General features: G+C 44.5%; 1 protein-coding gene across 2 annotated transcripts in view; it reads right to left on the bottom strand.

Moving 5' to 3' along the window:
* Positions 1–1,087: 1,087 nt before the first annotated feature.
* LOC120979212 overlaps positions 1,088–22,389 on the bottom strand; it is a 433,119-nt gene continuing 411,817 nt past the window's right edge. Inside the window, exon 15 of one of the 2 annotated variants that reach the window (XM_040407825.1) lies at positions 1,088–1,558. In XM_040407825.1, coding sequence (XP_040263759.1) covers positions 1,328–1,558 — 231 coding nt within the window. In that variant the 3' untranslated portion in view covers positions 1,088–1,327. The remainder of the gene's footprint in view (positions 1,559–22,389) is intronic. The other variant, XM_040407833.1, reaches the window with a different exon arrangement.

Consider the following 22,389-nt stretch of genomic DNA (forward strand, 5'->3'; position numbering starts at 1 on the left):
TTCGGTTTGGTGCATATTTTTGTCAGTTTGTAAAATTGGCGTACTACTCGGACAACATTGTTCCCAGCAGCGACCTGAGAATCCAAGATGCATCCAGACATCCTCCCCATGCTGTTCCCGAACCATTTCAGTGGTGTTTCCATCAATTTCTGACCTTTTCCTATAAACCAGACACCCTACTCTCTTCAGAGCAGAGGGTGCCTGGTTTAATGCTCGGGTTCTCCCTTTGACTTCCATTGTGCTACAGAGCACCCGACCATCCCAAAGTGTTCTACCCGAGCACCTGACCACTTTGGTGCTCGATTAACACTAGTGGGTGTTACTTTGATGCATATCACCTCCTAAGGTTCTGTTCAAATTACGTTCAGAGCCTATGTTTGGCGTATACGCCAGGAAATGCTCCCAGCATATACGCCAAATGTTTCTAAAGGTTCTCATTCACCTGATAAAGGCCAAAAGAGTGTCCTGAATACAGGTCAAAATATATGGGTATATCTTTTTTTATCTGAAAAAATTATACCACATTGTATATGTTTTATGGGTTTTTTTTTTACAGTGGGATCGCATTAGCAACCTATCTAAACAGCCTAAACATTTTTCCAGGCCAAATAGATTCCTTTGTAGCAATTATCCATAATGGTAAGGACTTCTTTTACCAGGATTTTTCTGGAAAATCTATTTCTATCCATGGAGGTCCCACCTCACAACTTACAGGGCTAAGGATGTGCTGCTAACATCTAAGGCTGCTTTCACACTCGCGTTTTGGGCGGATCCGTCATTGATCTGCAAAAACGGATCTGTTACAATAATACAACCGCATGCATCCGTCATGAAAGGATCTGTTTGTATTATCTGTAACATAGCCAAGACGAATCCGTCATGAACTCCATTGAAAGTCAATGGGAGACGGATCCGTTTTCTTTTGTGTCAGAGAAAACGGATCCGTCCCCATTGACTTACATTGTGTGCCAGGACGGATCCGTTTGGCTCAGTTTCGTCAAGCGTACAGCAAAACTCTGCAGGTAGCGTTTTGGTTTCCGCCTCCAAAGCGGAATGGAGACTGATCTGAGGCAAACCTATGCATTCTGAGCGGATCCATTCAGAATGCATTAGGGCAAAACAGATCCGTTTTGGACCGCTTGTGATAGCCCTGAACGGATCTCACAAATGGAAACCAAAACGCCAGTGTGAAAGTAGCCTAAGGATACCACAGGACACCTTCAGAGTTATTGTGGAGTGCATTAAAGCTACAGCTTTTTGATGGCATAAGGGAGACCAACACATTATTAGTAGTTAATGTTAGGGCTGACCAGTGTAACCATTTTGTTCATATTTTTCTAGAGTCATCAAGAGGATTAGATATAACAGAATTATGAATAAGAACAAAAAGTGGCAAATATGTCAGAAAGTCAAGGATATCCAGCTTCTTAATATGACTTAATTCCAGTTGTGCAGCTTCTTCATGCTCTCTACTAATCCCGCCAGCCTTCAGTTCCACCAGGAGCTGTTCCACACTGATGCTCTTGCTTTCTGCATCAATATTGCACAGGAAGAGTTGCTGAAATGTAAAAATAGCAATGTAAATTTAAACAGTAAATTTGGGTTGTGGCTTGTAGCTGTAACAGCAGTTCAGAAGTAACATGAATACTTTTCCCACTAATTTGACAAGACGTGAGCTAAACCACTAACAATTAGGGTTTTTGTCCCCAGTTGTCAGACCCCATTCCATTTATGGTGAATGGTTGTTAGCAGGTTATAATGTGACTGTATAAGGTTATACAAAGAGCAGACGTTTTGCATCATATGTTATTTATCCGCTCATCAAACAAATTTAAAAAATAATGAAACGACTGGAAATCTATAGAGGCGTTGTCACTAGACGTGGATGAGACGTTATTGGCTAGAAATATTAACGCAGTGGCCTAGTTAATCCTTAAAATGTTTCATTAAAGAGGACCTGTCACCACAAAATGCAATGCAATCTGTCAGAGCCATTTTCTAGAGCAGGAGAAGCTGATACATAGTTTTATAGGAAATGATTCAGTAAAACCTGTAATTTATACATGTATATATTTGCTTGTTTTGCAGCCCTGAACAGCATGGGTACATCAGAGAGTTATTAGTGATTGATGGCAGTGTGTGTACAGAGATAGCTGTCAGTCACTGATAGCACCTCCCTCCCTGTACCAATAGCTCTTCACAGGAAGTGGAAAAAGCAAAGATGTAATTGTAAAAATTACAGGTTTTACTGAATCTTTCCCCATAAAAATATATCAATCTGCTCGGCGTCTCTTGCTGTATAACATGGGGCTTTCAAATTGTGTTGTATTTTGTGGTGACAGGTCCTCTTGAAAGTTGGGTCAAGGGACTGATGGGTCACTAAAGAACTTGTACTTAATTATTGTATGTCCACCTTGCTGATGCTTCAGGGGATCCACGTGATATATTATCCCCTAAACCATATTTTTTCCTTTTCCTTGGCCCTAAGACATCATAGTCTCCTCTAGAGTTTTCTTGAACCTAGCAACATCCATAACCTTCCGAGGGCCAGCCATAGATGAAGAAAAGCTGCTAGAGATTTTCAAATTGTAAGACACACATATACGGACTATAGGATGCACTGGGCCATAAGACCCACCCAAAAACACACAGTTAGACACATAAATATAGAAGATACTATTTTTACTGCATATATCCTATGGAGGGTATACAGTTGAAATGGTGCAGACAGTACAAAAGCCAATGCCTCATAACATTGTCAGCCACAGTGCCTTATCACATTATCAGCCACAGTGCTCAATAACTATGCAAGCCACGGTTTCCTATCACATTGCTAATGCCTCCTGACTACGGCAGTCTCACTACCCCCTGGTTATGCCAGTCACAACCCCATATCACATTGCAAGCCACAATGTTACATCACAGTGCCCCCTGACAAACAGCCACAGATCCCCCCTGACTATGCTAGCCATAGAGCTCTATCATTATTAGAGACAGCCTTGCTGCCTGAGCTTACCCAGTCAGAAACAGCAATAGGAGGCTATAGTTACTGGGATGGATCTGTCCTGTGCGCAGCATTGAAGGGGCGTGGCTATAAAGGTCCTGGCAGGGCAGACACTGCACACATTTACTCTGCTGTGTGTACCAATATGTGTGTTATTTGCATACTAAACAGTCACATTTTACCAAAATATATGTGCGAGATGTGACAGTTCAGTGAGCAGATAATACACAGATTATGTACACAAAGCATAGTACATGCTGTGTCCTCGCAACTGCTCTGCCAGGACCTATCAGTTAGTAATGGAGTTCAGACATAATCTCCCTGTGTTTCAATACACTTTGTCCATCTGCCAACATGCTTTCTTATTCCTCATAAAAAAATGTTTTAGGCTAAGCTGTGAGCCACGAATGCTCCGCTGTCTTCACTTCTTCATTAGATGTTAATCTTCATCCTCGTTGGGTCTTTCAGGGGACTAAATAGATGATAGGTCTATACAGTGTCTGGGGTACTAAGGGACCACCAGTAAAATTTATTTTGGGGACCCACCGTACGGATACATTCAAATATAATAAATAATATAACAAGTTTTTTATATGAACATAAGCTGGTTGAGGTGCTGTACAGTACATTGAATATATGTATGTAGTGTACTAAATCTAATGTGTTATGTGCCACTTGTGCAGGGGGTGGGAGACTAGGGGCCCACCTTGCTCAGGGGCCCACCGGGGATTCCCCTGTACCCCTGTGGGCCAGTCCGAGCCTGGGTCTATACAACAGAATCAGTTCACGTGCACACTCAATGTTGTCAGTCATGGGCGGGTGTCCAGCTACTTCTTTGTGGCATGACATTTGTGCTACCTTCCTTGAACCTCTCTATCCATGATACACACTTCTTCACAACATAACACTTTCTCTATACAGTGCACAGTCTTTAGTAAATATTGGCATCAGACATACCCTCAGACCACAAAAAACAATTCACTGCACTCTGCTTTTCTTTCATGCAAATCACAAGTGGGGCAGCCATTGTTTCTTGTGCCACAAGACTGCGGAGATAATGTAGAAAAAAATATGTATTTGTCTTTTCTAAAAGTTGATTAAAATAAATTCTACAGCCAAAGTGCAGATAATTTTTTACTAACTCTCGTATAGACCAATGTCTGTGCCAAACATTCAAAACCTGGACTTTGCTCACCAGTACATTTTACCTGATTTCACAAACTCATATTGATCTGTATGATCTTTTTCACTGATCCTTGTATTTGCCATGTGATCCCACGGTAGTAAGAAGATATCAAATGGTCTGCTAAATTGGATGGAAAGCCCTCTCATCCGATGGATAGTTTACATTTACTGATTTCAGTGCAAACAGTGATAATCTTTAAGGATGCACAATCAACTTAGATCCACAATAAGTGATATATTTATAATGTCTCATTGATTTTTTGTGGATTTGCAGTAGGCGATTACCATCGAGATCATTTGGAATGGTAATTGCCAGTGCACAAAATCTGTGTCACAACTAGTTTTGCAATGTCGAGCAAAGAATATTTAATGGGTATGTTCACTTTTGAACATCACTTTACAGTTTACATGTCTTAAGCTCTAGAACTGTGAAAAATATGTTGCACTGCTTATATTGTACAGTGGCGTTGCAAGGGGGGTGCGAACCGCACCGGGTGACACCAGCAGGGCCGGCATTTACGAACCATTTGTATTGCCGTCTTCAGGAGAGGGAAAGATGTGTCTGGGATTCGAACCCACGACCTTCTGTATCAGAGGCACAGCGATGCAGCCTCTTCCTGTATCCCGCCCTGTATGTCCATATATGGAGTTAGTGCTTGTGTATTTCAGAAAAGCTTCTGCTGGGATTCGAACCCACAACCTTCAGTATCAGAGGCAAAGCATCTAACCACACGGCCATAAGAACAGCCTTGCTACTGACTGAAAATATATGAGACTTCAACTGTTATAGCTGTACATCTATACACATGACAGCTGCCTTAAACACACCCAGCACTGCTATATCTCTATATGACAGCTGTCCCAGCACACTCAGCTCTGCTATATCTCTATAAATGATAGCTGCCCCAGCACACCCAGCTCTGCTACATATGATACACATGACAGCTGCACCAGCACACTCAGCTCTACTATATCTCTATATATGACAGCTGCTCCAGCTGTCATGTGTATTAGATGTAGCAGTGCTGGGTGTGTTTGGGCAGCTGTCATGTGTATAGATGTAGCAGAGCTGGGTATGCTGGGACAGCTGTCATATATAGAGATATAGTAGAGCTGAGTGTGCTGGTGCAGCTGTCATGTGTATCCTATGTAGCAGAGCTGAGTGTGCTGGGACAGCTGTCATATAGAGATATAGCAGTGCTGGGTGTGTTAGGGCAGCTGTCATGTGTATAGATGTAGCAGAGCTGGGTTTGCTGGAGCAGCTGTCATATATAGAGATATAGTAGAGCTGAGTATGCTGGTGCAGCTGTCATGTGTATTAGATGTAGCAGTGCTGGGTGTGTTGGGGCAGCTGTCATGTGTATAGATGTAGCAGAGCTGGGTTTGCTGGAGCAGCTGTCATATATAGAGATATAGTAGAGTTGAGTGTGCTGGTGCAGCTGTCATGTGTATCATATGTAGCAGAGCTGGGTGTGCTGGGGCAGCTATCATTTATAGAGATATAGCAGAGCTGAGTGTGCTGGGACAGCTGTCATATAGAGATATAGCAGTGCTGGGTGTGTTAGGGCAGCTGTCATGTGTATAGCTGTACAGCTATAACAGTAGAAGTCTCATATATTTTCAGTCAGTAGCAAGGCTGTTGTTATGGTCGTGTGGTTACATGCTTTGCCTCTGATACTGAAGGTCGTGGGTTCGAATCCCAGCAGAAGCTTTTCTGAAATACACAAGCACTAACTCCATATATGGACATACAGGGCGGGACACAGGAAGAGACTGCATTGCATCGCTGACATGGAGGTAAGTAGAAGTGTTTTATTTTATTTTTTTTAATACCCGACTGTTACTGCCATGGGGGGAGCAGGAGGCACTTTATACTGGCACATGGGGGAAGGGGGGTTGGCACCTGATACTGGCACATGGGGGGGGGAGATGGCATGGCACTATGATACTGGGACATGGGGGGGGGAGAGGCACTTTATACTGGCACTTTTGGGGGGGGGGATGGAATGGCACTATGATACTGGGACATGGGGGGGGAGGCACTTGATACTGGCACTTTTGGGGGGGGAAGATAGCATGGCACTATGATACTGGGACATGTGGGGGGGAGGAGAGAGGCACTTTGGGGGGTAGATGGCACTATGATACTGGGACATGTGGGGGGGAGGAGAGAGGCACTTCATACTGGCACATTGGGGGGATGGGAGATGGCACTATGATACTGGGACATGTGGGGGGGAGGAGAGAGGCATTTGATACTGGCATATGATGGGGGGGCATCTATGGGGACACTTACTGGCACATTATTGGGGGGCATTATGGGGGACACTAGGCCGGCAGCCTATCAGAGGCCGGACACTGAGGGGCATCTACAGGGGCACTATATATGGGGCATTTTATACTGGTACATTATGGGGGGCACTAGCAGGAAGAAGGGGGAAAGGAGCACTATGGGGGAATTCACTGGGGGCACTATATAGGGGTATTTTATACTGGGACCTTATAAGGGCACTATGGGGACATTAGCTCAACTGGGGGCATTACAAGGGGGTATTTTTTGCACTGTCACATTAAAAGGAGAATTCTTTCTACTAGGGGGGGGAGGGGGCATTATGGTGGGCTTTATTACTCCCACATGGTATGACCCCCTAGTAGCAGCACCAGCCTCTTCCTGCTCTACTATCCCTCTGCCCCTTCTCCAAATCCTTATTATGAAATCTTTCTCATTAGGATAAAGCACAACATCAGCTCCGCCGAGCCCCTGACCAAGTGTGGAAGTGGCATCCGAGATCCCCAAGGGCCAAGCCAAGTAACTAAGTTTTTATGTGAAATATGTTTGTTATACACATATAGCCTACACTGTGCCCCACAATATACAGTATACCTCTACACTGTGCCACACAATATACAGTATACCTCTACACTGTGCCCCACAATATACAGTATACCTCTACACTGTGCCCCACAATATACAGTATACCGCTACACTGTGCCCCACAATATACAGTATACCTCTACACTGTGCCACACATTATACAGTATACCGCTACACTGTGCCCCACAATATACAGTATACCTCTACACTGTGCCACACAATATACAGTATACCTCTACACTGTGCCACACAATATACAGTATACCGCTACACTGTGCCACACAATATACAGTATACCGCTACAATGTGCCACACAATATACAGTATACCGCTACACTGTGCCCCACATTATACAGTATACCGCTGCACTGTGCCCCACAATATACAGTATACCTCTACACTGTGCCACACAATCTACAGTATACCTCTACACTGTGCCCCACAATATACAGTATACCTCTACACTGTGCCACACAATATACAGTATACCTCTACACTGTGCCACACAATATACAGTATACCGCTACACTGTGCCCCACAATATACAGTATACCTCTACACTGTGCCACACAATATACAGTATACCTCTACACTGTGCCACACAATATACAGTATACCTCTACACTGTGCCACACAATATACAGTATACCTCTACACTGTGCCACACAATATACAGTATACCGCTACACTGTGCCACACAATATACAGTATACCGCTACAATGTGCCACACAATATACAGTATACCGCTACACTGTGCCCCACATTATACAGTATACCGCTGCACTGTGCCCCACAATATACAGTATACCTCTACACTGTGCCACACAATCTACAGTATACCTCTACACTGTGCCCCACAATATACAGTATACCTCTACACTGTGCCACACAATATACAGTATACCTCTACACTGTGCCACACAATATACAGTATACCGCTACACTGTGCCCCACAATATACAGTATACCTCTACACTGTGCCACACAATATACAGTATACCTCTACACTGTGCCACACAATATACAGTATACCTCTACACTGTGCCACACAATATACAGTATACCTCTACACTGTGCCACACAATATACAGTATACCTCTACACTGTGCCGCACAATATACAGTATACCTCTACACTGTGCCCCACAATGTACAGTATACCTCTACACTGTGCCACACAATATACAGTATACCTCTACACTGTGCCCCACAATATACAGTATACCGCTACACTGTGCCACACAATATACAGTATACCTATACACTGTGCCACACAATATACAGTATACCGCTACACTGTGCCCCACATTATACAGTATACCGCTGCACTGTGCCCCACAATATACAGTATACCTCTACACTGTGCCACACAATCTACAGTATACCTCTACACTGTGCCCCACAATATACAGTATACCTCTACACTGTGCCACACAATATACAGTATACCTCTACACTGTGCCACACAATATACAGTATACCGCTACACTGTGCCCCACAATATACAGTATACCTCTACACTGTGCCACACAATATACAGTATACCTCTACACTGTGCCACACAATATACAGTATACCTCTACACTGTGCCACACAATATACAGTATACCTCTACACTGTGCCACACAATATACAGTATACCTCTACACTGTGCCGCACAATATACAGTATACCTCTACACTGTGCCCCACAATGTACAGTATACCTCTACACTGTGCCACACAATATACAGTATACCTCTACACTGTGCCCCACAATATACAGTATACCGCTACACTGTGCCACACAATATACAGTATACCTATACACTGTGCCCCACAATGTACAGTATACCGCTACACTGTGCCCCACAATGTACAGTATACCGCTACACTGTGCCACACAATATACAGTATACCTCTACACTGTGCCCCACAATATACAGTATACCTCTACACTGTGCCCCACAATATACAGTATACCGCTACACTGTGCCCCACGATATACAGTATACCTCTCCACTGTGCCACACAATATACAGTATACCGCTACACTGTGCCCCACAATATACAGTATACCGCTACACTGTGGAGTCTGTTCTATAAGCACCATTGTTTTGTGGCGGCGGACAGAAAATAATCTGGAAGTGCCCCTCCCGAGACTAGGCTCTGACTGCTAGGGGGGGTCTGCTGAGCTAACGGATGCCCCCTATGGCAGTAGCACCACCATAGCCCCCATATATGGCTAAAAAATTTGCTTCGGGGGGGGGGGGGGGGGGGGGAAGGGGTGACACCATTTTCTACAGCACCGGGTGACACCAGCCCTAGCAACGCCACTGTACTGATGGCAAGTTACAAGCTGTAATATAGCCCATTCTCCCATACAGCTACACTTAAATTTAGGCAGAATAAAAACCTGAAAACAATGTATTCTCCCAGAATGCAGTGAAGTAAAGGACATGTCATTTCAGGAGTTTAGTGTAACAGTTTGAGGTGTGCCATTTCGGGAGCTGTTGACTGTTTTCAGTAATCTAGCAGCAGAACTGTGAATGCAGCTCTGGACTATAATACAGGAATCAGGATGTAACTCAGCATCTGTATAAGATAAACTAAGTATTACAATAAGTACAAAATTACTGAACCTCTAATGTAGATGATATCTATATATAAAACTATGAAAATGTGCTCATGAATGAACATTCATCTTCAGTTCAGTGAGTTGCATAAAGAAAACCTCTGGCACAAATACTGTAGAGAACACTTTGAAAAAGCAGAAGTGGAATTATTGATACCACCCAATCTTTCCACCCAAAATGCAGTAAATCAGAATTTAGTGTCGTGGTAGCAGTAGAAGTTTGGTCGTTATTTTTTGAAAATTTTATTGAATTTACTTGCGGCGAATCGTGTTAAAAAACGGCTATTTCCTGGCTGCAGAGAGCCTTTCAGAGAGCCTTTATAGTGGTGTAGAACACTGTGCCTTGCAGTAACACGCATAGGGAGTCTGCTCTGGTAGTGAAATAATACTGTGAGTCAGATGACAGGCGTCGCTCTTAGAGTCATTGCACACTTCACTTATTTGGGCAGTCACTGGGCCAAAACTGACCAAATAACTCAAGTATGAACTCAGCCCTACAGGTCGATGTTAGAGCCAAGAAGAAGCGCACTCCTTTCACACCGTCGTCAGCTGATTCCACATAGATGTCTACAGAACCTGTTCTATTAAAAGCTTATACAAGTAGAGCTCCCTGACAGACTGGAGAGGGTGTCAGCAGTAAGTGTGTGTTGACGTCACTGATTATTTTGCCCTTCCTCTGATCCGTCAGAACAATAACCCCCAAAAAACGGATACTGTCTGTTGAGCATCCGCCTTCACTCGGTCAACATTTGGTCAGTAATCCATGAGTATTGCTAATGCCAAAAAATAACAGGAGTCGATCCAAAACAGAGATGACACGTCAATGGAATATTTGCATGTCTTATGTGTTTTGTAACCAATCGTTCTTTTGGCTACCAAATCACAAGCCAATTCTGATGGGACCATACAGGCCATAGTGGTGAGGTGGAAGCAGCATGAGGAGACCTCAGAGTGGCCCAATGACAGAGTCTGGAGGTGGCGCAGCATCAGGAGGAGGCCACAGAGTGGCAAATGACAGTGTAGAGGTGGTGGCAGCATCAGGAGACCACAGAGTGACCCGGTGACATGGTGTGGAGGTGGCAGAAGTGTCAGAAGACCACACAATGGCAAGTTGACATAGTGTGGAGGTGGCAGCAGCATGAGGAGACCACAGAGTGGCAGGGTGACAAAGTGTCGAGGTGGCAGCAGCATCAGGAGGCCACAGAGTGACACAATGACAGAGTGCAGAGGTGACGGCAGCAGCAGCATCTGGAGGAGGCCACAGAGTAGCACAATGACAATGTGGAGGTGGCAGCAGCATCAGGAGGCCATAGAGTGGCAAGGCGACATAGTGTGTAGGTTGCAGTAGCATCAGAAGACCACAGTGTGTAGCAAGGTGACATAGTGTGGAGGTGGCAGCAGCATGAGGAGACCACAGAGTGGCAAGGTGACATAGTGTTAAGGTGGCAGCAGCATCAGGAGTCCACAGAGTGGCAAGGTGACATAGTGTGAAGGTGGCAGCAGCATGAGGAGACCACAGAGTGACCCGGTGACAGAGTGGGGAGGTGGGTGGCAATACCAGTACCAGCTGAAGATGGTGGGTGAAAGTAGGAGCACTTGGCATCAGATGTGTGGCATCAGGCGGGTGGCAGCTAGAGATGTCCCGAATAGTTCGCCTGCGAATAGTTCCCAGCGAACATAGCTTGTTCGCGTTCGCCGCGACGGGCGAACATATGTGATGTTCGGTCCGCCCCCTATTCGTCATCATTGAGTAAACTTTGACCCTGTACTTCACAGTCAGCAGACACATTCCAGCCAATCAGCAGCAGACCCTCCCTCCCAGACCCTCCCACCTCCTGGACAGCATCCATTTTAGATTCATTCGGAAGCTGCATTCTTAGTGAGAGGAGGGACAGTGTAGCTGCTGCTGATTTAATAGGGAAATCAATAGCTAGGCTAGTGCATTTAGTGTCCACTACACTTCGGATCGAATTCCACTTCATCAACTTCGATCGCTCATCTCTAGTCATTATGTTTGCTTTACTTGCAGAAATATTGACATTTTTCTGTTTTGTTGCAGTTGTGAAAGGACAACATGCTATATTAGTTGTCAGTGCCACCTATGAATTAAAGGGGTATTCTAGTTATATCAAGTTATCCACTATCCACAGGATAGGGCAGCGGTTCTCAACCTAGGGGTCGTGACCCCTTTGGGGGTCGATCGGCCCTTTCCGGGGGGTCGCCTGAGGCTTCCTATTGTGGGTCGCCCGCACAACGGCAGCGGCCCCTTATCCTCGCGCACAGGAAGTGATGTCCTATCACTGCCTGTGCTTGAAGGAGCCTGACGTCTGGACGGGTAAGTCGGGCCGCCTGTCTGCTGAGGTCCGAGTTTTTTCGTTAATGACACCGCCGCTGAGCACCACTGCCACCAATGATTTAATTGAGCCTGGCTGAGCCTGGCTAATTTTATTTTAATTATTTGGCTGAGCAAGGCTTAATTTATTTGGGGGGACATGAAGCACCGCTGATTTATTTATTTGGGGGACCCTGAGCACTTCTGATTTATTTATTTGGGGGACCCTGAGCACCATTGATTTATTTATTTGGGGGAAACCTGACGCACCATTGATTTATTTATTTGGGGGTACCCTGAGCACCGCTGATTTATTTATTTAGGGGAGACCTGAAGCCCCGCTGATTTATTTATTTGGGGGACCCTGAGCACTTCTGATTTATTTATTTGGGGGGGACTTGAAGCACCACTGATTTATTTATTTGGGGGACCCTGAGCACTTCTGATTTATTTATTTGGGGGACCCTGAGCACCATTGATTTATTTATTTGGGGGGGGGGGACCTGAAGCACCGCTGATTTATTTATTTGGGGGACCCTGAGCACTTCTGATTTATTTATTTGTGGGGGACTTGAAGCACCACTGATTTATTTATTTGAGGGGTACCCTGAGCACCACTGATTTTTTTTTTTTTTTTTTTTGGGGGGGGGGGGGGGTACTGTGAGCACCACTGAGTTATTTATTTGAGGGGTACTGTGCGCACCACTGATTTATTTTTTAGGGGGTATTTGTTGTTTATTATTTATTTTAAAGTTATTTATTTGGTTTACAAATATTTTGTATTTATGCTAAAGTTCTGTGGTTATGAATGAATACTTGTGTATTTGAATTAACATTTGATGTATTGGTGTCTGTGCGTGTTTTTGGTGGGTCATCATAACTAGCAAAATTAGTTATGACGTAGCAAGGAAAAAAATGTAATGGTTGGGGGTCACCACAACATGAGGAACTGTATTAAGGGGTCACGGCTTTAGAAAGGTTGAGAACCACTGGGATAGGGGATATCTATTAAATCGGTGGCGGTCTCAGTGGTAGGACAAGAATATGGGTCCTGTACACCGCAGGTCCACCCGAACTGAAAGGAGCAGCCTTTGGAGAGTGCGCACTGCTGCTCCATTCATCTCTATACAGGACTGCTAGAAATAGCCAAGCGCTGTACTCGACTGTCTCCAGCAGTCCCATAGAGAATAAATGGAGTGGCAGTGCACATGCTTGACCTGCTGCTCTGTTCATTTGGTGAGAGGGCCATGGGTATTGGGCCCCCATTCTTATGATCGATGGGGTTCCCTGCAGTCGGATCCCCACTGTGACTAGGGGCTAACTTGAAATAACTGGAATAACTCTTTAGTTATAAGAAATACATTGTTAATGCTGAGCATGCTGAACATTTTCATAACATGGCATAAAATGGTATAGATGAGTTTTAAACATGAAAAAACATGCTATGGTGGAGTTCAGAATGTAGCAGTAGTTACCAGTTGCTTGTAAATCTTTGAAGAAAAATGAAGAATTGTTGAATAGCTGTTGCCACCTCTGGTGTCACATCAGCTGTTTGAAGAATGCCTAATCTCTAATCCTGCTCTCCCCTCCTGTTCTAGTAATCATATACATCAGGCATGAGTATGTGACCTGTTGAGGCCTCTCCAGCATGGCCTAGATTTTGCTTATTGTCTAACTCACTAAAGACTAGAATAATACACTGGTATATAAGCCGCTGAACTGGCAGCTGTAAATTGGAAGAGATACATTCATCCCATGCAACCTCTGAAGTATTCTATAAAGGCTTCTATCAAATATTTTGAAACTTTAAACTTTAAGAGTACATCCATGCCCGACCTAATTGGTGTGGAAAGGGTGAAATCCAAGTAGGAAATCCACAGCATAAATTGACATGCTGTAGATTTTAGATCCCCACAGCAGGTCAAGTTGTGTGTGGATTCCACAGCATGTGGATGAGATTTTTTTAGAATCTCAGGTTAGGTTCACATCTATGCTAGAGCTAATCTGTGCTTCTGGCAGAAGAACAGACTACTGGAGTTACCCTCACATACCGCCATAGCGGTAATGGTCCTACCAATAGCTGAAATCTATGCCAGAAAGCCTCTGGATCCCTGTCACATCTCATTATAGTCAATGGGGATCCGGCAGTGTGCAACGGTATCTGGCTATGCCAAATGCGGTAACTCCCGTAGTCTGTTCCTCGGCTTACCTTTAGTGCGTATATGAACATAGCCTTATCCACTTTGCTGCTACCACATACGCTACATATTTTCCGCTAGTCAAGTCTGCAGTGTATCCTCCACATGTGTCTGTACTGTAAGGATATGACCACACATAGCAAAGGTTCAAATCTGTGTTTGATATCTGCAGCATTAATTTACATGGTGCAAATTGAAAATTTGCAATACAAGTTAATTTACTCTGCAGTTGTTTTTTTGGTTTTTTTGCATCGTGTGGAATGGATGAGATTTATTAACATGTCATACACTTTGCTGGTATTATAAAATGCAACAGATTTGCTGCACACAAATAGAACACAACTAACAACATGGAACCAACTAATACATGTTCCTGGCAACCCCCCCCCCAGCCCCAGTGACATCACAAGGCAATGATGGGGGCCGCCATAAAATTATACGCACATAGACATCATCTGCTTAACAGGGACACACCATTTGAACCAGCGTGTGTAGCTGCTAAGATTGTCTACAAGCTGTACTGTATTTAAAAGGCCATCACCCCTTATGACATTATGGGTGATTACGCCCTCGCCTGTGACATCACCACAATTAAACCTAAAAAAGAGTTCATGTTTGGAGGTAGAGATTAACTAATTAATTCTAAACTAATCAGATTCATTGAGAATTTTACAAAAAATTGTCTGCCAAACTAATCCAAATTTTTGGCGAATCACGGACAAACGTCAACCAGTCCCATTTTACTATGAAAATTGTCAGGGAAAACAGGAGGGAAGAAGATAAAGGATCACAAGAAACTGGGAGGAAGTTGTGGGGAGGGTTGGTACTGATTCGCTCAGAGGCTGAAAGACATCCTGATCAGCAAATCAGGGCACATTATGGAGGCAGGGCCTTCTGCTCAGAAGGAAAAAGCACCATTCTGTTCCTAGGTAGGCTTGTGAATGGCTGTCTTATGGCAGTTTCTGCCAAAATAATTTGCAGTCACAAGCCAGTTACAATGGATACTATAGATGCACTATAGGGAGAAAATATAGCGATATAATTGGGTAGATTTTCCAGTTTTATCAGGGAAAACTTAGCATAAGGACTGGTCACTGTGCCAGTTGTTTCATACAGCTTGCTGGCAAGTTCTGCATTACAGAATCCTGCAAGAAACTATTTTTCTGCATGAACAGCCAGCCAGCTTTTTCTTATAAAAAATGTTTTTACAGTTCAAATGATTATTGCCAGCACCCCAAAGGCGTACATTTTGCTGCAAACACTTTGTTTTCTAACAGTTTCCTTTTACGATTTGTAATTGGGAATGTCAGTGCATTATACTCATGTTGTTAAACGCATTGTATATTAGTGCAAGATAACGGTCAGAGTCGCAGAAAACTCATTTTACTGCAATAACACCATTATTATACCCGTGTTATTGAACACGGTGTATATTACTGCAAGATACCATTCAGTGTTATAGCAAAATCATTTAACTACAGTAACCCAATTATTATACCTGTGTTGTTGAACGTGTTGTATATTACTATAAGATACCATTCAGTGTTATAACACCAGTTACATCAAACACATATTACTGCAATATCGCCATTATTATACGCGTTTTAGTGAACAGGTATAAATAGGCCTTATAAAAAAATGTCCGGAAGAGAAGAGTGGCAAACAAAAGACCCATGCCTTCAGAATGTGGATAGTAGTGGATAGTAGTGTGAACATCAGTAGCAGCACCAACCATCCAGTCCAGTCAGTAGAATTAGTAGCCACAGTTCTCCCTGGCTTCCAAAAGGCACAACATTATTATTGAGGAAGAAAGAGGATGAAATTATGGGCTGGATAGCTCATTCCTCCTCTCAGTCACAGCAGGATGATGTGAATGTAACCTCAGAGTCTGACACCATGCCTTGGAGCCGCAGCATTCCTCATGCTCCTCCTTCTTGCAACCCTAGAGAAGCCTTTCAGTTGGATCTTCTCTGTCTTTACTGCAGCCCTTCTTTTTTTACTAAGAAGAGGCAACAAAACCCCATATGCTATGGAAGATACTGTAGCTGTGTTGGTGGTAGTAGTAATAGTAGTGACACTTGTCACCACAGTGGTGGAGGTAGGGGTAGTGATAGTGGCAATCAGGCCAAATACTAAGGAGAGAATCAGGAAGGGGGCAAAGAAGCCCACAATTATATATTACAGATGAAAGTGGTCGGGAGGGTGAGGACTATGATGATGATGATGATTGTGTGTTGGACAGGACCCAAAGCCAGATCAGAGTGCTGAGGAGAAGACATCAGAGGAGAAAGGCGGTGGATGCAGCAATAAAGAGCAGAGGCAATGTACGTCTAAAACCCCTAAAAGAACTGGCAGGGTGAGATCTGCTTCTATTGTCATTATCTCTGGAACTGGTGATGCCGCTGATACTGTGGGTGCATTTGTTCTCCACAAGGCTGGCAAACAAAACCACAGCTGTGTGCAAGATCTGCAGGATTAAATTAAGCCGTGGATGTTTAAAAAGAGACATAGGTAGAAGAGATTTATCGCAGCACATGAGGCAGCATCACTGGATCCTGTGAGAAAATAGAACTGGTCAGCATCCCCAAGCAGCACAGTGTCCTTGTTATCATCAGCTTCTTCTTCTGCTCAGACTTCTCCTCTTCCTCCTTGTCCTCTGCTTCCAGAGATATCCAGAATGTGTGGCCATGAGAAAACTATTTGCGACCAGCAATTAGCTTGTGTGCAAACTGAACTCTCCCCTGGCCAAGGTGCTGGAGGTGAAGTTGCTGCTATACCGTACCACTTAGTTGTGTGATAAATGTGGCACAGTTCCATGCCTTCACCCAAATTGAATTCTGTTCTGTATTACTACTTCCGGCCAGCTGTCTGCAAAAATTGTCTAGTTTTTAAATGTTGTGCAGTTCTGTGCACATGAGACAGCATCACCCGATCCAGTGGAAAAAAACCATTGATCTGCAACTGAAACATGTCTGTCTGGATTTAGCAGCCAGGCCAAATCCACAACCAGTACTGTGTTCTTGTCATCATCCTCATTAGAGATGAGCAAAGTTATCAAAAATTTTATTCAGATGCTTCGCCGAAGTTCACAAAGAAATTAGATTTGTAACTAATTACTGTGTCACAAATCGCATTCCATTGTATGTAGTGGGCACAATGATGGGGAACGGTGATCGCGCAGTCCCCGTCATTGAACCCCTCAGATGCCGTGTTCAACGCTGATCGCGGAATCTGACATTCATATTGAGGCTTTTCAGGTGTTAATAGGGGTTAATAACAAAAAAATACATACTCACCTCATCCATTTGCTCGTGGAAAGGCCGTTGCAGCAATCTTGAATTAAGAAAATGCACCAAATCTCGTGTGTGCTGATGTGATGACATCACACATAAGCGCATGCAAGATTTAGCTCATTTCCTTCAATCATGATGGCTGTCCGCTTCTCCACGAGCATGTATTTTTTTTATTTTTTTTACTGCCATTTCAGTAAAAATTGAGCGTGAGGAAATTTGGCTTCATGACAAATCACATTTTTTCTGAAATTCAGATCGAACTCCAATTCAGATACTTTGATTCGCTCAACACTAGTCCTCATTAGTTACTTTTTCTCCCACTCAGGCTCCTGTACTCTGTTGTCAGGTCATTGATAATGGAATGTGTGGCCAAAAAACAACTCTATGCGCTCAGCAATCCAGTTGTGAGAAAGCTGAACCCCCACCTGGCCAAGTTGCTGCTGCACCACTTAGTTGTGGTAATTGTGGTGCAGTTAAGCACCTTCATCAAAATGTAATTCTTCTTTAAAATGTAATTCTTCTTTAAAATGTAATTCTTCTTTATAACATTGGCTGCAGTTTTTTGCCATATTCCATAGTCTGACTTTTGTCCATGTACTGTATCCGTAGTGGCACACTTCCCCCGGACTTTTGGCTAGGTGTTCGTAGTGGGGCAATTCCATGCCTTCAACAAAATTTCATTCTTTTCAAAAATTGAATTCCTTTGCCATCAGTTTGGACTTTTTGCCAGGCTTTTTGGAAATGTGGTGCAGCTCCTCATATTCATCAAAAATTAATTCTGCTGCATAATATTTATACTTCTACCCATACCATGGCACATACCATGTTCCCTGACACCATGGACTTCTGGGCAGGCAAACTAGTGGCCCAGTTTGCTCCAGTGTCGTCTCTTAGAGGGTTTTTAGTATGGCAAATGGTTTTGTCACACCCAAATGAACATAGTTGTCCAAAACATCACTTTTGTCAAAATGAATCAGGCATAGATCCATGAGGATTTTCATACAATTCCGGCTGAAACCCATGAATAGATCTGCCACTGCTGATGGTTGCTACTGATTGCCAGCCAACACTACTGCCGCTGTCTGCCTGCCTATCATCATGTTCTGTACCATATGTCTGCTGCCACCACTGCCGCAGCTGCTACTACCCAGTGCTAATCCCCTACTGCCACTTCCATTTCCCCTACTGCCACTACTATTACCCCCAGGGCCGGTTTTAGACAAAATGTGGCCCTGGGCAAAATTTAAAGCGAGGCCCCAAATTCTGAAGTACTGTCACATTTATTCACTTGACACAAGGGGAGAAGTCACCGCTGTGGCCCACGATTGGTTGCAGGCAGCATTAAAATTGATGATGACATCCAGGGACCTGAGTCAGAGAGCACCGGAGCCGAGAGCCAGTGTCAGCAAGCAGGTAAGGCCCAGTTCACACTTCAGTTATTTGGTCAGTTATTTCCATCAGTTATTGCGAGCCCAAACCAGTAGTGAAGCCTACACAGAGATAAGGTATAATGGAAGGATTTTCTTCCTGTTCTGTGTTTTTGACCCACACCTGGTTTTGGCTCACTATAACTGATGTAAATAACTGAAGTATGAACTCAGCCTTAGGGCTCATGCAGACGGTCATTGCTTGTCTGCAATATATAGGCACTGACCGTGTGCTTACCATATCACAGATGCGGACCCATTCACTGCAAACTGCGGTCCCCAATGCACGGAATGGCCGGGACACGTTTGTGTGCATGAGCCCTAAGTATGCTTCCCTTAGCAAGTTTGCCCAGGAGACCTGCTTAAAGCCTCATGCAGACGTCTGTGAAACACGGTGTGTGAGATACCGGACTGGCATCCTGCTTAGTGCAGGAGCGCACGGCGTCAATGGTTGCTATGACACCGTGCGCTTCATGCCGCTGCCGCAGTACAGGAATACACTCGTATAGATCATACGGTGCACGGTATCCTAGCAACCAATGACGCCGTGCGCTCCTGCACTAAGCAGGATTCCAGTCCGGTATCTCACAGACAGTGTTCCACGGTCGTCTGAATGAGGCTTAACGCTGTTAAATAATCAGAAAACACCTGAAAATAGTCACTGTTACCAGTGCTCTGTATATAGAGACAGCGGGGACATGTAGATAATTTGTTCTCTGCATTCAAAGTAAAAAAGTAAATAACGAATAGAAAGAAATATGAAAAAAAAAAAAATGCAAGTAAAAATGTAAACAAAAAATGGATTTCTTTATTTACCCAAGCACTCAATAGCCAGTGGCGTGCCTAGGGGGGTAGGGGAAGGGGGGGGGGGGGGGGGGGGGGGGGGGGCGGTCCGGTCCAGCAGTGCCCGGCCCAATGTCTCTGCAAGGAAGGAGAGCTGTGATTCTCTTAAGAGAAAGGACCTTTGATGACATAATCACCATGTGACCAGTAACATATTGATATTACTGGTAACATGGCTATGAGGTAATCAAAGGTCCTTTCTCTCTATCAGGAGTGTTGCTGCAGCCTGTAGGAGAAGATTTCCATAATTATGGAGCTTTTTTGTGAAGATTACATCAGAAAATGGTGACAAGGGCTGTTTACTGTATAGTGTGGGGTGCTATACTGCTCTACTGTATACTGTGGGGTGCTGTATACTGTATAGTGTGGGGTGCTGTACTGCTCTGCTGTATACTGTGGGGTGCTGTATATTGTGGAGTGCTATACTGCTCTACTGTATACTGTGGGGTGCTGTATACTGTGGGGTGCTGTATACTGTATACTGTGGGGTACTGTATACTGTGGGGTGCTGTATACTGTGGGGTGCTGTGTACTGTGGGGTGCTGTATAGTGTATACTGTGGGGTGCTGTATACTATGAGGTACTGTATACTGTGGAGTACTGCATACTGTAGGGTGCTGTATACTGTGGGGTGCTATAATGCTCTACTGTATACTGTGGGGTGCTATACTGTATGCTGTAGGATGCTATACTGCATACTGTGGGGTGTTATACTATGTATTGCATACTGTGGGGTTCTATATACCGTGGGGCATTGTATACTGTGGGGTGCTATAATATATATTGCATACTGTGGGGTACTGTATACTATAGGGTGCTATACTGCATACTGTGGGGTACTGTATTCTATAGGGTGCTATACTGCATACTGTGGGGGTGCTGTATACTATAGGGTGCTATACTGCATACTGTGGGGTGCTGTATACTGTGTATTGCATACTATGGGGTACTGTATACTGGGCGGTGTTATATACTGTATACTGTGGGGTATTACACTGTATACTGCGGAGTGTTGTACGCTATACACTTATGAGGGGCTGGGGGTGTTATACAATAGACGTCAATTCAAAAAATCTGACTTAGATAAATTAAGGGTATTGGCCCCTCTACGGCTGATAACCCCCAATTTACATTTATCCTATAAGCTGTAATAATAATTTCACTCTATTTCACTAAAAGTCCTCCGACCACTAAACACTGTCGAGCTATCGTAGTGTATTATTCTGCGTTCACTCCTGTACCAGGGATGTGGTTCTGTGCACTGTCACCACTCATCCCTCTATTGCTTCCTTTTCATTGATTAATCGCATTGATTATATGGTTTAGGGTCAGCACTGACGATAGCCGTCCTCTCAAATCGCTTCATACGCTTCCCTTAAAATGTTTGCCAGATCCCTGGGATCTTCAGGGCTAATGGGCAATGACACTATATATGTGGCATAGTTTTCTTTAATATTTGCCAGAAAAAAATAAAAATGGGGCACAACGCGAAAGAGGGGACGGTCGGGGCAAATGGACAGAGGAGGCCCAAGATTGGTAAACAGCCCCCGGCCTATGATATACTTAATCCGCCCCTGGTGCGCGCTCTGATAAGCCAGGGAGCGCGTTCACGCCTATCTTACTTGTATGCTCGCCGCCGTCTGCCGCTCACCTTCAAGGCGGGAAAAGCTCCCATCTTCCTTGTAGCCACTTTCTCCAGTGCTCCTCAGCAAGAAAAAGTCTGTGCTGTGCGGCCTGTGCCTTCTAGTCAAGTGACTACCTCACCAGTGTTGTGTGTGTCACAGTGTGTGTCTGCAGATACACTGCCACTGAGCTGAGCCTGCAAAAAGCACTGTGGTGTGTGGCAGTTAGGAGTGGTGCAGTCACAGTGGCACTGAGGTGTGTGGCAGTTAGGAGTGGTGCAGTCACAGTGGCACTGAGGTGTGTGGCAGTTAGGAGTGGTGCAGACAGTCACAGTGGCACTGTGGTGTGTGGCAGTTAGGAGTGGTGCAGTCACAGTGGCACTGAGGTGTGTGGCAGTTAGGAGTGGTGCAGACAGTGGCACTGAGGTGTGTGGCAGTTAGGAGTGGTGCAGACAGTGGCACTGAGGTGTGTGGCATTTAGGAGTGGTGCAGACAGTGGCACTGTGGCAGAACAGTGTGCAGGCTAGAGGAAGCAGACTAGACAGAGTAGATAGGTATTTTTTCAGTTAAAGGCCTTGCTGGCTTGGATTTTCAATGGGGGGAGGGGTGTTAAGGAGCCACAAGGCTGCTGCCAGCCAGTGTCATGGCAGAAATGTACAAGGGGCCCAAATATGGATGGGAAAGGACCAGGCTTATTACCTGTAGGATACCAGTGCTGTACCTGTATGGCGCTGCAGGACGTGACTTGAGTCCCAGCGCTGTACAGGTATGGCGGGCTGATCGGGCAGGTGCAGGAGATGTGCCTGTCCGTTCACCGTCATAGGTCTGGCTGTCACTGTCAGCTGAGCCCCTGCTAGCAAGGCAGGGTGCACCGGCATCAGTGAAAACTCCAGCACGCGCTATAAAAATATAAAATGATCTGTCCGTCAGGTGAACCTGTAAAAAATAATATAAAAGCTTTGCAAAAACAGCTGTTTTTTCTTCACCTTCCTTCACA

The sequence above is a fragment of the Bufo bufo genome, chromosome 1 (genome assembly GCF_905171765.1).
Source record: "Bufo bufo chromosome 1, aBufBuf1.1, whole genome shotgun sequence".
Taxonomy (NCBI): Eukaryota; Metazoa; Chordata; class Amphibia; order Anura; family Bufonidae; genus Bufo; species Bufo bufo.